We start from the raw sequence: 17,824 nt of genomic DNA, 5'->3' as shown, positions 1-17,824 counted from the left end.
ATCCATCTTCTGTGAATTTCTCTGTGATCCCTCACTGCCAGAACTGAAGAGGCATTTTCACTCCATTTTGCCCCAATTTCTGTACTAATAACTCAAGATCAGCAAGGGGCACTCTCAGAGTGAAAGGAAGAAAAGGAAGCATTTACACAGTAACCCGTGTCTGCTTGCATTTGTGAATTTGAGCTCTAGACACATCCACAGACAAACACTCATTTATTTCTAATTTAGGCTCACTAGAGGGGATCAAAATAATTTTTCCAAGTGGGGTCTGGAAAAGGCAGGTGAGACTACCATTACCACTAAACATCCTGCAAATTCCCCAGATCTGTAAAGTCCTCAGAGGAACAGTCCCTGCCCCCAAACACGACACGGAGGACAGGCACAGAGCATTTGTGAAGGGCTGGAAATTGCTGGTAGCTTCACCTCTGTGTTCCTCTGGAGACCCACTACACCAGGATTCATTCAGCCTTCTCCCTTTGCTGAAGGCCCAGGACTCTCCCTGCTCTCCATCACCATCCCTTCATCAAGAAATACAACCAATGGGAGAAACCTCACTCTCTTCCTTTGTGATTCTTACTCAGGTGACACTTAGGACATGCCTTCTTGAACATTATGAAGAACTTGAGTTCTTCATAATGTTCAAGAAGAGATGTGCCTGAAGCTTTCCATTTGTTTGGGTTTTTTTCCAGCTTTTGGAGCCTGTGAGGTCCCCGTACCAGGGGGTCAGCAGTGGCATCATGGCCACAAAGGCACCAGGCAGAGCAGCACTGCCAGTTTATGTGTGAGCAGCAGAGTTCCCTCCCCTCACAAGGACACAAGCCCACACACAGCTGACCAGACTCCTTGGCCAGTTTGTTGTACACAGCTATTTATGTTCCCTTCTTGTCAGGAGCTCTCTATGTGCCCCCATGGTTTGTAGTGTAATTTGCTATGAGACTTGTAACACTGAGATGTGCAGACCTTTCCTTACACAGGATAGCAGCATAAATCTCATTTAATGAGCTCTTAAGTGACTAACAGAAATCTGTGAGCAGCTATTTAAAGGACAAGCCCTACTGGGATAGGAATGGGCACAATGCCATTGCCCTCATGGCTCTTAACCAAAAAGCCCTTTCCAAACACCAATTCCTGCTCCATTCATGCTTCCTTTTTCCCCCCCTTTATTAGTTCTGCTACGTCCTCTGCAGGCCTTCAGCTGATCATTCAGATCAACTGAAAACTGGAACCTCCTCTCAGCATTTGGACTCTGGATTTCTTCACACTCCATTGTATTTCATTTCTGATAACAGAAGCTATTCAGGACAGCATGTGCTGAATAGCTTCATTCCCATCCTCCTCTAGATAGACTTTGAAGGGACAACCAGAACAGTTTTGGCTCAGTCTTGGTACAGAAATCACAAGGACAGCAGCAATAGGAAGATGCCAGTTTGACTGAACCACTGTAATAACTCATCGCTGGTCACTATCAGGTGAAATACTGCACCACTGCCAGCTCCTCCTGCCATTTTCTGTAGATGTTTTATAACCATATGCCAAGGTTTTGCCATATTTCCTTTTGCATCTCTCCTCTTCCAGGGCAGAGGTCCAGGGGAAGCCACCTAAAGCCCATTGCCTGGGAAGTCAGACCCGTGGGTGGGTCAAACTGATGGCCATTTCCATGAGCAGGGTCTAATAATTGCAGCAAAAGCCACCAAACTAAAGCACAGATTAAAGCTGGCTGCACTTTGCATTTAGTTGCACTCAAGGCATGGGGGCTGGGTAGTTGCAGTGAGTCGGAGATTTCCAGATAAAACAGCTTTTGGGAAGATGCTTATCTATAATGAATTGTTAGCAGTTAGGCTGTTCTGCCAAAATAAAACTCTTTTAATCTTTCAAAGAGAATCCTGGGCTATTTAATTGATTAGCAGCTTTCTAATGAGAGGATTAAGTATACAGTAGATAAGTCAGATGATTGACAGCTCTACTGCACCAGCCTAAAACAAGATGCCTCCGTTTTCCCAGCACATTCCAATTAAATGATTAAGTATTGTTTACTGGGACTGGGAAGATTACAAGACAGTAGGTGGATTTATTAGCAGAGAAAGGAAAAACACTCCTCCACAAAGGAAAAAGATTATTTTGAATGACTAACAGCCATGCCCCTGCAAAGCATGACTGGATCTAACAGAGTTATTCACTCTCAGGTTACACTCCGGCTCTTCTCCCTTTTTCAGACCATTTGTCAGTTTATCCAGTTATCTCCAATGTGCTCAGCATTTCCAGGTGTCTTATGCAGATAATTTTCTGACTTTATCATGTAGATAGTTACAAAACTACTAGATATTATCACTGGGGAAAAGGTTGGGAACTTAGCTCACATTATAGAGAATCTCACTTCGCTGGAGCAGGTGACCAAGATATATTTTAACAAGCAGGGGCTGCTTCATTAGCAGCCTTTTAGTACATGTAGGCACTGAATCAAATCACCTAAATACAAGTACCTGAACATGGCAGGAGCAGTAACGTGGTTTAGCATCTTGCAGCATGAACATCCAATTTTTCATGAATTAAGGATTTATGTGAGAAGGTTTGAAAGAAAGTGGGAGGAGGGAGATGCTCTTAAATTCAAGCTATCAGGCTCCATAGTTACCATGTCTGAACCAACCACTCTGCTTTAACACAATATGTACCATTTTCACCAGGCTGGCATGGAAAAAAAAAAATCAAGATGCTAAAAAGATTTCCAAATTTATGACCTCTTGACTGCACAAGAAATGAGATTACTCCTAAATCTTACAATCCCTTCCTTTGCCTTTTAGGTAAGCCTCTAAAACCATTTGATCTCTGCATGGAAAAAGTTAAATGAGACGTTGTAGTTAAACCAGATGTTGAGAGCTGAAGTTTTGTTCAGGTTTTTTTCTGGCCCTATTTCTGTAGGGTTCCTACCCAGGTCTGTGAGAGTGGCTTTAGCACAGCTGAGGAAAGCAAGGGCTGCCAGTGCTGGGGAAAGCTGCCAGCACTCCCTGCCGTGGCAGCTCTCTCCCCAGTATGCCACCATCACACAGCCCTGGATAATGACCCATCTCAGCTGCTTAATTAGAAGAGCCAAGTCCCTGCCAGACAGGAACCTCTGCAGGTGTGGAGACCGCAGAAGCATGTTAACAGAGTAAAATATTTTGGCAATCTGTGGACTTGTGTTTTTAACAGTCTGTCCAGGGCTCAGGGCCCCATCCTGGGATTCTGACAAAAATGAAAAGTGTGAGATTTTAATTTTCCCTCAGAGGACTGTGCACAGCACTTGCTGTGAGACATAAATGCAGCAGGCTGATGCTTCCACTGTTCCTTGGAGCTAACAGGTAAAGCCATGAATAGGCTGAATTTCAACAAATCAATAAATTAAAGTCCAGAATGTCACAGAAAAATTGTGAAAAAGAGATCCCCAGGGATAAGAAATACAAAGATATTACCTCTGGCTCTGGAAACCTCTGAGCCCTAGTTTTCAGAGAGGCTTTATCAATGGAAATATTCTTGCACATCTCCTGCAGCAGCTGCTGTGAGCTGCAGGAGGCTGGAGAGGGGCTGTGGGGAGCTGTGATCCCAAAAGACTGCAGAGGAACACACCAAGCTAATTATAATGAGTGGCAAACTCTGTTATCCAGAGTTCATCAAATATAAATGGCTGGTGAAACTGGTCATTATGGCTAGCAAGTGCTGTGTCAAGAAAAAAGCAGCATCTAAATAAATGTAAGGAGAACCACTGGAGGATGCACAGTTCTCCAGAGGACAGCCCCAGGACCACAGACCCTGCTCCAGAGGACTGCAGAGCAGGTATGCCTGGGCTGACACGTGTTCCAAAGTGCCACCTTGCAGGAGCCAGCCTGGGGCCAGAGGTGCCACTTAACTCCAGGCTGCTTTGTGCCAGCCTGTCCCCCAGGTCCCAGAAAAAGGGAAGGGAGCATTAGAGCCATGGAGAGCACGTGCTGTGCTGCCCAAACACTGCAGCTGTAGGTCCCTTGCACTGCAAGCAACAAGAGTGGAAGCAGAGATGGAGAAAGCTCCTTCATCTAAGAGCACCTGGCCTTCCTGAAGAGATCCAGCTATTCTCCCTGCAGTGCCCATTGAGGGGCAGGAGAGGCAGGACAAATCACCTTCTCTGCCTGTGCCCAGTGGTGTTGGTCTCCCACCCCCTGCAAGTGCAGCCCCCACCCTTGGCAGTTCAAATACCTGCCCAGCACCATCTCTGAAGTCAGTCAGTCTGGTGCCAAGAGCATAAACTCATTTTTTCCTCTCCTCTCTCCTTGCATCACACAACTGCTCAGCTTTTCTAAGCAACAAACTTCAGCATCTCGTTACTCTGTCAGTTGCCATAACCAAGTGCCACAGTTAAACAGCATTTACTTATATGTGAGCCACTGGCAGCACCCTCCTTACTCAGGGGCAGTGAGGATACCCACTATGACCACCAGCAGAAATCAGGTATCTCCCTTTTAGAGTTGGAAGAGAACAGACAAACTCTCCTCTGTGCTCCACTGCAAGCACACAGAGTTTTGATGCACATTTAATATTCTTCTTGTACAACAGGGAAAGAATAGATACTAGCTCTTGGGATTTTATCTAGGAGCCAAAATAAAACTGCTTTTCAGGGTGTGGAAAGATCCTGGGATTGGGCCCACTGAATCTTCTTTCTTAAGCTTGTTATCTTTCCAGTTCTCTCTTTCCATGCCATTTAATGAAGAGTCATCCATGTTATTCCAAATGTAAGGACTTGGCTGGGCTCAGTGCAGGTGTTCAGCTTTCCACAGGCACAGACTGAAAACACACATCAAAGTGTGTTGCTCTTTGATGTGTGGGTCCAGTCCCTCAGGAACCAATCTATTAATATTCACAAGTTACTTCAAGATTTCCAAGGGTTGGATCCTCATTTATCACTTACCTGTGATTTATTTTTATATTGTTTTTGTGAAATTGCTCTTTGGTGGATTCTGCCATGCCAACTTGCATGCCAGTATCACTTCTGCTCTAGGAATATATTTTCCAAAAAAAATAATAAAACATTTTCTGATGTTTCGAGTGTATCAGCATCAGACACAGTAAACTGAGCAACATTTAAACACTTGGATGTTATTATCAGAAAAAGTAGTAATACTGACAATAGTCCAATGAAGAAATGTGAAGTATGAATGCACAGACTTACCATTTTTGTCAGCTCTTCTGAAAATCTAGAATTGAAAGAAAGAGAAAGAAATGTGTTTACTGTGCTGTCCAGCACGGGGTGTGAAGCCCCTTGCACCAGGACCACGCTCAGCCCCACACACAAGGCAGGTTCAAGTGCTCCAACCCCTTCAGACCCAGTTCAGGGGCTTTGCTGAGCTCACCCTCCCCAAGACTCAGCTCATCTCCCCCAGAGCAACACAACTGGCAGAACTGGTGGAAATGCTTTCAGCATTTCCAGCACCTCCCTCACTGAAGAAAGCTGAAACCATGAATCCAATACCCGAAAAATACACACTAAAAAAAATTCCAACAGCCAGTCCAGACAATTTCTCTGGAGTCAATAAAATCTCTTAAACCAAGTTTCACAGCTCTGCACTTCTGAAAAAAAAAAAATATTTACATTTTTTTAAAGTGAGTCTCCTGCGTGGGAAGGAGATTATTTTTAGACTTAAAACTACAGTGTGGAGGAACAGCCCACAGAGAGGAATCAAATGGCCATTTCAGAAGGAAAAAAAATGCAATAATGTGTAGTACTGTAGAACATGCCAGGGACAAAGAGAGCAGAAACAACTGTTTCTGGTGCTGTTTCTCTCACCAGACTCATTTGAGGAATAGTCCCCTAACACTGATACCACAATCAGCTGGTCACTTGGAGGTCCCTTGCTCTAATTGAGTTTTTAACCACACACACTGATTACATTCATTAGCTAGCCCCACTTACTTGATGCATATGTGTTACTTTATTTTACATAGTCATACCCTTATCAGAAATCCTCTTACGGATTTTGGGGTCCATCCTCAACATCTGGTGTCCTTTGTAGGAGGCTGTTCCTTGATCCCCACTTTTGAGTAAGCCAAATATCTTTGTTTTGCATAACTTCTACTTTGTCAGCCCTGCAGAGCTGAGCTGCCATCCTGCTTCTGTTTTGCACGACTTCTGCATCCCAAAGTTACATTCTCCATCTACTTCTCCAGGGATGTGCTGTTTTGCTCTCCTGTCCTTTCCAACAAAATGCAATTATTACCAAAAGGCCTGTGCAAAGACCAGAAACTTACAGGTTCCTGCCAAAAATGGCCACTAGCAAAGGTTGGCCAGAAATGACCAAAAAATTAGTATGGGCAGAAAAGGTAAAATATTCTCATCGTCTCTTCAGGTCTGACCCTATTAATTTGAGCAAGAGCAGAGATTTTAGTTGTACAAAGAAATTTCCCTGAGGAGGGAATAAAAGCACCAGCAAGACAGATCAGAGTCAGACATAAAATAAGATCTCATATTTTCTGGGTCACAAAACCATTAAAAAAAATACCAGAAGAGAAATTGCTGTACAAAACAAGAACCCCAAGAGACAAATTGAATTGCAGAATATGATATTTCACTGAATATGGCTTAATTAAGGAGCATTAATCATTCTTTTGTCCGAAGTCCTTGTGAGGCTATGCAGCCTGGGGCAGAGTCAAAGCAGGAATTTCTGGTGTACTTCAGCAGAGGCAAAACCCCTCTGCCTGAGCCAAAACAAAGTGTTGGGAGTCACAGAACTGCCTGCAAGGATTACAGCTTGTGACCACATCAAAACTCCTCTTGTGCTGACCTTCATTTTTAAAGAGCAATTAGAAGGTTTGGGAGAGAAAATCCAACCTCTCTCCACACTTACAGATTTCATTGATGTTAAATTTGTATTTTGAAAGGCCAGCCAGTCATGACTTGTCTATGGGAAGAAGGAATAAATCCCAGCAGGACCCCAGCAAGCTGCATGGCTTTAGCACACATCCCTCACCTGTGCTCAGTATGCCCTGCCCACTGTATAAAATATTCCTCTTTTCATGGCTTGGACACCCCAGATCCTCACTCCCCATGAGCACCTCCAGATGAGGCACTTCTCTTCCTGGATCTGATTATTTCTGGGTTTTTTGTTTCATTAACACATCCTTCTGTTGTTCTTCCCACTGCTTTGAAACCAAGGTATTACAGCCAGTCTAATACAAAAGGAGCAATGCCTGTCCTAAGGTCCCATGGGAGATCACCATCTCACTAAGCACAGCTGGCAGAGGGAGAATGGGAAGGCAAAACCAATAGGTAAAATGTAGATTAAAGTGGGAGAAAGGCTCAACCTGCAGTGCTCTTCTCCATGGAGCTGTTTGCCTTTCAAGGAATACTTGGAGCAACAGGGAAAAAAATTTTAAAAATATAAGAAATGTTTAGAAATTGAAGTATTTATATTAATCTTCACTAAATGAATATTTTAGGACATTAACTCTCCCATATAGTCCCTAAAGTACGACAATTAGTAAATGAACGTGTTGATGTGTGATGAAAGATCACATTGGCTGTGTTACTTATCAAAGTTTACTCTACAGCATCAAGCTGCTTGGCTTTTTTATTGCTAATGAGCAGGATTTATTCTTTCAACTTAATTGAACCACCTAAAATTTGCACACATAAAAAAATATTAAACTGGGACACCTGGAAAGAAAAAATGTTTTAAGATTAAGTCATCTGTCAGCACAGGCAGGCACTGCATCAAGGTATGAACACTGGAATGAGCATCGGGAGGCTGATAAAGATGTAATATAGTCTGTGATAGCTTGGCAGTGCTGCCAAAAATGCTGCTGCTGTGAAGACCCAGGATTTATGTTCTAGCTCAGCAGAATGCCCTCCCCCACACAGCCCAAAGACACCCTCTGCTCAGGTCCTGGATTAGTTGTTCTACGGTGGGATGGAGGTAATGGGCTTTCCATAAGGGAAAAGTTGTAAGATCTGGGGATGGAAGGGAAACCACAGCCCCTCACAGCTTCCCTGTGGACCAGAGAGCAGACCCATAATGGTGCCAGGCTCCCAGGGAGCTGGGGGCAGTGACAGCTCCCAGCAGCTCCAGAAGAAGGGAACACAAGCGAGGATGCTGTGTCATCTCCATCCACCCCGCAGCGCTCTGCCGGCTCCCAGCAGCTCCATCCTCGGCAGCAAAGTCACTTAGACCTCATCAAGGCAGCAGCCCTGGAGGTCAGCAAGAGAGGAGCTCATGAAATATGGATGGAGAAGTGCCCTGTCCTGCCAGGCCCTCAGCAGCAATTGGCTTCCTGTGCCTGCACGTGGCCCAGGACCGTCCCATGGGCCGGGGCTCCGGGAGCCGGCGCTCAGCCTGGCCAGGGATGCTCTTTCCGCTCCATCACCCCCTGTTCTCCAGACGTGGGGGCATGCACGGATCTCGGATGGGAAATGAGAAATTATCCACTTCAAGTACCACAGCAACCATCTCCCCCATCAGCTGTGCTTTGAAGCTATTAAGCAAAGCTCCTGAAGCACAGGCTAAGTCACACAGTGAGCCCACAGGATGCCCACAATATGGGCACTAGCCCATTTTATAGGATTTATACAGGCAATGTATGCAGTTTGCTGTCTGTGGCATACTTAACCCATTTACCATGGTTTAGATGAATATAAACACTATTTTCTCTAAAGCAAAGAACTTTTGTCAAGATTTCCAATATGTTTTCTCTAAATGTACGTTTTTGCTATACTCTCAAATGGCTACTACACATATTTAACTGCCAGAAGTAAGCAATTCAAAACCCTGGTGGTAATAATAATCTTGAAAAATAAATGACGGCTTCAAATTTAAACATTTAGTTCTGCCTTCTCAAAGCTCCTGGATGAGAACATGCCACACTGGAGACTGGTAAATGAAGGTTTTCTCACAAATTTTATTAAATTCACAATAGCACTCCCCTAAGAAACCCAAAAATTATTAAAGGTTTTTGGAGTTTATAATCCTTTCACTAGGTTAATAAGATGTTGATTTAAAATAGAATGCAGCTAAGCTGAAATTCTGTTTTCCATCATAATCTGGGTGCAGAATAGAGGACAAACGTAATTATGTCTCATGCATGAGGAAAGCCTATGGATGAGGAGGTACCCAGAGACCCACATAGACCTAAAAATATTGTTAATCCTCATACTATGTTCCTGAATTCCTCTTCTGGCTTTCTGTTCCTCTCCCTACAAGTCTTGACACTTCCTTTGGAGTTAAGACAAGGTTTTATATCAGGCATGGCCTTTATTTCTCAAACGTGAGGCACCAGTAGGAATCTCCTCTTCTACAGCCTCTCTCTGTTGCTCTTTCTGGTGAAAATGTGAAAAGATAATGACCTGAAGCTTTGTCACTGTAGACTATGCCTTTAGACATCTTCAGGTTAATGAGACTTCCCCATGCAAGGAGAAAGGCTTTATTTTGGTGTTTCAGTAAGGAATATACTATTGGTGTAGAAATACTGTCCCATCTGCACTGGTTCCCCACAAAACAAGGCTGCTGCAGAGCTCCAGGTCTCTGGGCATTTTCCCACTTCAAAGCAGATCCTTTTTCTTTTTCCCTTCCTCCCCAAGAGAAGAGCAGCTGACACCATGTCCCAGCCTCTGCTTTCACTCTTACCTTCTCTTTAGAATTCACCTAGCTGTCCTAAATTTAAGTTGCATGAGAAAGGTAAGAATTGTATCTGATCTTCTGACCTGCTGATATTCAGCACTAGAAGTCACTTTTCTGTTCAGCTTCATTTCAAGCACCCACTTGCAAAGCCCTGGAGATCAGAGGAGAAGGGATGGACTCTCCTGTGTGATTATGTACCTGGCAGTGAGCAGGTCCTGAAGGAAGAGAGCCTGGCCTGCCCTGGCCTCCTCTCCAGCTGTGCCTGCAGGTACAGCTCAAGGGAAGATATCAAACCATGGATTTCACAAAGGGAGGATTAAGGAGGAGGAAAATAGCCCTCCCAGTTCACTCACAGTGAGGAGGTAAACAAGGACAAAAGAAGGGGAATGAACCAACCTTGAAAAAACACCCCAACAAACAAAATTAAAACAGAAGGAAAAAGGTTGAAACAAGAGGAGTGAGAAGGGATTCCTGGGATTCTTGTGGCTGCAAGAGCCTTGCTATTAAGGGCTGCACTGGAAATCATGGCGTGGAAATTGTTGGAAATGGCATTTCTGGATCTACATTTGGAAATTCACCACTGGCACAAACCAGATTCTTTGTATCTTCTATCCAGACACCTCACTCAATCCCATGGAGTTCGAGAAGCACAAAGCAGATTTGGCCACATAAGTGAGATTGCAAGAAGAGACTTAAGAATGAGAGATGGATTTGAAATTACCTTTCTGTCAAAGAATAAAAAATCAGATAAAGGTCAAAATTAGTTTTTTGCAAAAGACAGAGTAGCTAAACCAGAAAGCTTCACCTGACCTGAAATGAATGGAACTGTGTTTTTCAGGAGTGTTTAAAATAAAGCCAAAAATCAGTGCATTTAGTTCCCACTGGCAAGAAAGGAGGCAGGGAGGCCAGTGCTGCTTGGGGCTCACAGTCCTGCCATGGGGATGCTCATTCATAACCGAGGCTGATCCTTATTTTAGATGCCAAGCAGGAGATGAGCCATGAACCAGATGGAGAATCTTCCCCTGTAGCTGCTGTGACTGACCAGGCCTCAGGTGCTCTGGAGTTGACACCTCTGCTGTCAATACAGGCTTTTGGCAGTCACAGGAAGGCAGGAGGGGGTGAGCAAGGACAGTAGATCAGCCAGCTCTGAAGTGCTCCCAGACAGAGCAACACTTGCCTAGACATTTCCGACACCTCGAGGGCCATCCACCTCAGCTCTGTGTGCACATGCACTCATTCACACAGCAAATACAATCTCACATTGGCTTACCCACAGAGAATATACACCCATATAATATATCCTCCTTTTCATAAGCATCGAGACATGAAGGATTTGTTCTTGACTGGAAATGTGACCATCTCCTCTTGTGGATTGGAGAAGCTCTGTGACAGTTTTTAACACAGGGGTTTTGTCCTTGTGGGTGCAGGAAGAATTGGATATCCTGTGTCCATCCACACCTTGTGGTGTGAGTGGGAATACCTGCTGCAGGTGGCACATGCTGCCAGCCCTGAGCCTTGGGCTCTTGCAGCTGGAGCAGACCCAGAGAAGGCACCTGAGGGTGGGCACAGGATGGGTACAGACCCCTTGTTCAATCTCAGTGTTTTTAATCCTTTACCTAAAAGGCCAGCAGCAAAGTAAGAGAAAAGCACTGAAGCCAGCCCAAAGTTAAGATTGATCCTCTAAGTAGGAGGTTGATGGCAGAAGATATCTTAGCTCCTTGTTGTGTTTTGTTCCTCTTCAGCCCTCAGTTTTGTCCCACAACAGCACAGTTGTGTTTATTTGGTGGAAAGAGCACAGGGAAGTTTGTTCTGACACACCAGACACCCTCATGGAGGAGTCGGAACAAGAACACTGGGGATGGATGAATTAAAAGAAAGCCAAAAGAGGAAGAAGTGACTAAGGTACTATTAGCGTCAAAGCCATTTTCTCTCATAACCAAGCCCAAGCTTTCCCCTCCTCCACCAGCCCCCAAGAAACTGCCTACACAGCACACCAGCTCATGGAAACGTGTTAGCTAACAAAATCGTACAGGTCTTTTACTTCATCCTCCCCCATGGAGAACCACACTGCTGCATGGCTGGGACTCACTGCTTCCCCAGCACATCCATCAGCAAAAATGTGAAGGAGTTAAATGGAAAACAGGTTATCATCGCTGAGCATCCAGTGGGATGCTTGTTACTTTCATGCTAATGTGTGAAAATTAAGCTAAATAGGTGTTCCCTGTTTAAACCCTTTGTGTGAAAGGGGGGTCTCACAGTGCACTTGAAGAGCCCATTACAGCAAAGCCACAGCTTCAATTTGCTTTGCTATTGTGCCTGGAGAAAAAGGAGAAAATCAAGTTCTAAGGAAAGAGGGAAAAAAACCCCTAAGCTCTCAAATCTTACATTTCCAGAATCCATTTCTACTTTCAGCAGGTGAGAAAGGGCTCCCAGTACCATTGTGAAAAGGAAGAATGATTAGGAGCTGCACACCCAGCTCTATTGTACTTCCCACTGAAAGAATACAATGCTCTACTGTATTTCCCATTCTGAAGGTTCATGGCTCTTTTCCTAAGCTCAAACCTCAAAGTGAAATTACTTAAATAGAGTAAAATTGAATGCATAAGATACCATTTTGGTGGCAGAACACTCCTAACTCAAGAAACCTCTTACATAAATTTTATGCTGTTTCCTAATTGCATTTGTGCTCTGAAACTCAGATTCCAAATTATTGCAAAATTTTGGCAATCTCAGGGCAGATCAAAAAACAAAACAAGCCAAAACCAAAGCAAACCAAAATAATTTAAAAAAAAATAGAAAAAGAACCCCAGGAACTCTCTCCTGAACAAGTTAACTGAAAAGACATAGGGGTGTGTGTTGCACTTGTCCTTTGTTTCCCTGGAAGCTCACTCCCCCAGACTGCAGCTGCCCACCTGCCAGCCCCTTCTACGGGCAGGATCATCCATCCATCCATCCTGCTCTCTGAGCTGCTTTTGGCAACCCTCTAGAGACAGTGCTTCCTCAAGGAACCAAAATGCCATTCATCTCAGGGTGCTCACAGATGGAACTAGTTTCAGACTCTCCAGCCCACGCCAATGCCTACGGGTTCAGCAAGTTATTTACAAAATGTAAGGGCTTCCCTTGAAGAGCTACTACTGCCTAGCCTACCTCTAAGAAGAGCATGAGTTATCCTTTACTACAGCCAATGCTTCAGTAGTTTATTTTGCATTCATTACTTCCTTTTTATTTTTTTTTTTTTAAGCTAAGAGATAGCAAAACAGAGGATCCAGATCCATGTGTTTAATTACTGGATGCTGCAAAAAGACTGTAATTATACCATTTGCACTCTGGCTGATTCCACCCCATTCTCCCAATTCATTTAAGTGCAAGCAGCCTCGGTAGCTCCCTAATCAGAAGGTCTATAAATACAGCAATCGAGGCACTGAGCACATCCCTACCAGCCCCCCAAACCAGGATTAAAGACCTGCAGTGCATCCTCATCCCAGCTGGTAGAGGGGATGCAGGACCTGGGAAAAGGCTGCAGAACCTGCAGCGGACCCCCATGCTTAGCCCGTCCAGAGGGTGCAGGAAATGGGGCACCCCAGGGCACCAGCCCGAGAGTTCAGAGTCCTGGCGAGGAGAAGGATACAAGCTACATCTCTATGCCCCATCCGATAAAAAAAAAGGCTCAGGGCTCAGGAGAGGAAGTGCAGCATCCAGACTGCACCCCATGCCCGGCCCGGTCCGGTCCAGATGATGCAGAACCAAGGTGCACCTTTTTCCCAGCTGTCCCAGAGAGTGCAGAGCAGGGGGACGGGGACCTAGGCCACCCCGACAAACTAGGATGTGCAGCACCGGGACAAGTGGGGCAAGACCCGGGCTGCAACCCCATACCCTCGGCAGCCCAGGGACACAGGATCTGGAAAGAAGTTGTTAATCTGGGCACTCTTACACCCAGCCGGCCCGGGAGATGCAGGACCTGGGCTGCATCCCGTGCCCAGCCGGCCGGGGATGCAGGACCTGGGCTGCATCCCGTGCCCAGCCGGCCGGGGAGATGCAGGACCTGGGCTGCATCCCGTGCCCAGCCGGCCGGGGAGATGCAGGACCTGGGCTGCATCCCGTGCCCAGCCGGCCCGGGAGATGCAGGACCTGGGCTGCATCCCGTGCCCAGCCGGCCGGGGATGCAGGAGCCCAGGAACAGCCCCGATGCCGAGCCGCTCGCGGGTGCAGGATGCAGGGAGGCTGAGAACCGGGCTGCAGCCGCTCGCTCGGCTGCTCCAGCAGATGCTGGACCCGGGAAATAAAGGCGATCCCGAGGGGTTCCAGCGGGTGCGGGACACGGGCAAGAGGCTGCGGGACACCCACGCCCACCCGGCTGGGGATCGCAGGACCCGGGCTCAGCCCGTGCCCGGCGGGTCAGGGAGTGCCGGGAGCTGAGGAAATCCCCGCTCCCGAGGCAGGAGCCGGGATGCGGGATGCAGGGAGCACTCACATCGAGGATGACGGAGGTGCCCTTCCTCTGGGCGGCGGCGGCGCCCGGGGCGAGCAGCTCCCTCTCGGCGAGGCCCTTGTCGCCCATCCTGCCGGCCGCCCAGCGCAGGAGCCCGTCCAGCCCGCGCAGCGCCGGCGCCGGCTTCCGCAGCAGCTTCTGCACCCCGGCCCGGCAGTACCGCGCTGCCTGCTCGCACATCGCTCAGCCCGGCCTCATCCCGCCGCCGGGACTCCCTCCTCCTCCTCCTCCTCCTCCTCCTCCTCCTCCCACACCGCCCGGCGGGCAGCGGGCGGGTCCGCGGGGGAGTTTTGGGGTGGGGGTGGGTCAGCCCCCCTCGGCTCCAACACAAAGCACCTTTTTAGGTGTTTTATGTCTAAAAAGACTAAAACCGTGTTCTCTCGCCTCCACAGCCTCTCTACACTCACAGCAGATTTAGCAGCTCTTTGTGAGGGCAGAAGAGAATAAATTTGTTGGTAGTAAATAAAACTTGTCCCTGAATCCCTATCCCTCCTCCAAAAAGTCCCTATTCAATGAATAGTCAGCAATTCCAGGTGTGGTATTGCAGCATCTGTGGCTACAGCACTAAGCACAGTGCTCGGATGGAAAATATCCCTGACTCTGTAATTCTGTATTATGAGGACATTTCTTTGAGATACTCCTGTGCTCAGTTTCAGCTTCGAAATCAGCGAGATTTAGACCTGCAGTAGAGGCAATAAGTCTTCTGGACAAAATGGCACAAGATAATTTCATTTTCCTCTCCACACCTGAGGAGGTGCTCCCAATTTGAGTTCAAAGAAAGACACCAAAGCAGCAGAGCTCAGACTCAGAAACTTGGAGGTTTCCCTGGAGTTCTGGAGTAGCCATAGGCTCCAAAGAACCTTTCCCACATGCAGCAGCCAGACCCCCTCAGAGGCAGCTCTAGAGGACTTCATGATCTACCAGGGCCATATCCCAGATTTGAACACCTCTGTCACAGGAGCCAGCACCCCTGCAAACACTGCATACTTCCCACAGGGAGTCCTTACCTGGCCAGCAGCAGGATTGCTCCAAAGGGCCTGACCAGCCACTGCTTTCCGTGAAATAAATAGTAGTCAATTGTTTCTCTCAACAGAGCTTATACATTGCAGCTCACCAGAACCCAGACCCTCAGAAAAGCCTACCTGGAGGAATTATTTAGCTGCTTCTTCTAATAACCCTTCTTTATTCAGGTAAATTGGGGTGAATTTTCTGTGTTTGAGGTGACAGGTGGGGAATGTGCATTTTCCTCTCAGCTGCTGCTCAAAGAAAAGCGAGTGGAAGCCCAGCTCTTTCTGCTGAAGTACATGGAAAATAGCTGGAAGCTCTTAGAAGCCTCTTAAACAAATGAGGCACAGAGAAGCCTAGCAGTAGGTTAGGACACCCAAGGGCTGAGCCCCTCTTTCACCAAACTCTTGCCTTTCAAGCTTTCCTTCTCCAGCAATACAAAACTCATGGGGGAAATCTGAGGAATTTCAGGGGTTTATGATGGCTTGTGGAGCACTTCAACGGCTCTGTGCTCTTTCACAGGGATGCTCAGAGCACTGTCCAACCCAACCATCACTCATTTCCCAATCACATCTCACAGCAAAGCACAGCCAAGCCAAGACACATCTTGCCCTCCTTGCCATGAGCTGGTGCCAATCTCCTGTGCCTCTCACGGTCAGAGCTATTCTGCTCTTTTGTACTTGTACAATTACTCAGATTATTCACCTTCTTCTTTCTCCTTTAGACATTCCTCCACTAAATGGCTGGTTCAGACTGTATTGATCACACCCAGGTTAGGATTACTATAAATGCTTGCTAATTAAAACTACTGAGTGAATAAATATAGAAATAAGGTTATTTGAAATTTCCTTTCTATTTGCCATGAAGATTCATTACTTGGATTTGAAGTTTGGGGCTATTTCTGTGCTTTTGTCAAAAACAGTTCTTGGTAATGTCAAAACCAGCTCTGTGGCATTTAAATACTCATTTTTCCTACTAAACAGATCAAGATAGAAATAAATTCTGCCATTCAGACGTTAGGAAGAAGCCAACCATTTGTACTGGGCTGTATTACTCAGGGCTATCCCCTAGTTGCCATGAGGCTGAAGTCTCTAGTTGAGGAAAAAGTGGGAAGCCAGGTGAGGAAACCAAGGAACTCTCTGCTGGTGCCAGCCCATGTCACACCACAGCCAAGGGTGGGGGCAGAGGCACAGAGCTCTGTGTGCCAAACTCATCCCCTGCTTCCTGCCAAGGGAGATGGGACACTGCCTGTGCTGTGCAAATAAACACAACTGCAGCCAGGCCATCAGGGCTCTGCCAGCCTCTCCCACAGCCTGTGCTGCTGCCCATGGCACTGACCCCAGCAAGCAGCCATCCACCAGGGCCAGAGGAAGAAACCAAAAACCAAACTGGTGAGGGACAAGAGGAGACAGCAGCTCATGGGCATCCAGCACACTTACTGCATTTCATTAAAGGTGGAGAGAGCAGGACACCAGCAGCCACTGGCTGCCCTGAAAGCTTTATCCATAATGCAGGTGCTGAGTGGCACAGGAATTAATAGGAGAGAAGGGAGAGAATGCAACTAAAAAGCACAGTTAAATGCAGGCAAAGTGCATCCCTGGGAAAGCAGCAAGCATTAATTACAGTTTCTGGCAGGCTCAGCATGGTCAGGCTGTGAAGGGCCAAGGGCAGCAGAGCCCAGCGTGCAGCACAGCCACTGACCTTCTGGCATTGTGCTTCCCACGCTGTGCTGCAGGCACAGAGCTCCAGCCCTGCCCAGCAGAGGAAGGGAGAGCTGCAGGGAAAGGCAGCAGCTGCTGCTCCACCTTCTCCATCCTGACATTTAACACTGAGCCTCCCCACTGCTGCACTGGCCAGGCGCAAGTGTTGTTCCAGACCTCCACAGCATTATAAATGATGGCTCAGTTGGACAGGAAGGTTGTTGAATGCTATTAGAGATCAGACCTATTCTCTCTCACTCCCAATTCCAAGTTCAGGAACTCAGAGATCTCAAAAAAGACTATCGCCAGTCCAGTTTCAAGTCTGACCTTGACCTGACCATGTTTTTTGCCTGGTGCATTTGGAGCTCAGCACAAAGCACAGGTTTACTTCTCCCACTGACAATATTTGCTCTACCAGTTTCATATGGGGCTTATTCAGGTGCTACATCCAGTTTTTTCCAGAAAGACTTGGACCAGGAGCACAAACCATGTGCTGTAATTGCAGATGAGAGGCCATCTGAAAAACACAAGAGCTTCTCTGAAGGGAAGGTCCAAGAGGAGCAGAAGTCCTGCCCACACCCTGGCATAGGCAGAGGCAGTGGCTTTCATCTCCCCTTTGAGTTCTGCCTTCTCCCCCGTCCATCTGCACACAGCAGGCAGCTTTATTTAATTAAAAACTTCCAACAGGCAGGACCTGCAGCCTTGCTTGGTGCAAAATGTCACAGATGACCTACTAATATTTACTAATGATTGAGGTTAATGCAACAGTTCAATGGCAGGAGGAGGAAATGGCAACCCTATCAGAGATGGGAATTTGGCAGAGCAACCTTGCTCACCCAGCCTGGAAGTAGAATTGACACTTTAGTCCCTCTATTAACTTATCTTTATTATAATGTAGCATGTAGTCACCAGGTGACTCTATCAAAAAATGTATATCCCAGCTTGAAAATGCCACTCTGCCAACAGCACCATGGTAACTCACCAGTCTGAACTGAAGAGGATCCAGGCAGACTGTGTCC

General features: G+C 46.7%; 1 protein-coding gene across 1 annotated transcript in view; it reads right to left on the bottom strand.

Annotated features, from left to right (window-relative positions):
* The window catches only part of NECAB2 (N-terminal EF-hand calcium binding protein 2), a 74,171-nt gene extending 59,828 nt beyond the window's left edge, over positions 1-14,343 (bottom strand). The window contains exons 1-2 of the mRNA XM_021535238.4: positions 14,083-14,343; positions 5,174-5,198 (exon numbers count right to left, since the gene is read on the bottom strand). Of these exons, the coding sequence (XP_021390913.1) occupies positions 5,174-5,198; positions 14,083-14,280 (223 nt within the window). The 5' untranslated portion in view covers positions 14,281-14,343. The remainder of the gene's footprint in view (positions 1-5,173; positions 5,199-14,082) is intronic.
* Positions 14,344-17,824: the final 3,481 nt, after the last annotated feature.

The sequence above is a fragment of the Lonchura striata genome, chromosome 11 (assembly GCF_050655825.1).
Source record: "Lonchura striata isolate lonStrDom1 chromosome 11, ASM5065582v1, whole genome shotgun sequence".
NCBI lineage: Eukaryota > Metazoa > Chordata > Aves > Passeriformes > Estrildidae > Lonchura > Lonchura striata.
The sequence above is the reverse complement of the archived record's forward strand: the minus strand, read 5'-3'. Positions and strand labels throughout refer to the sequence as shown.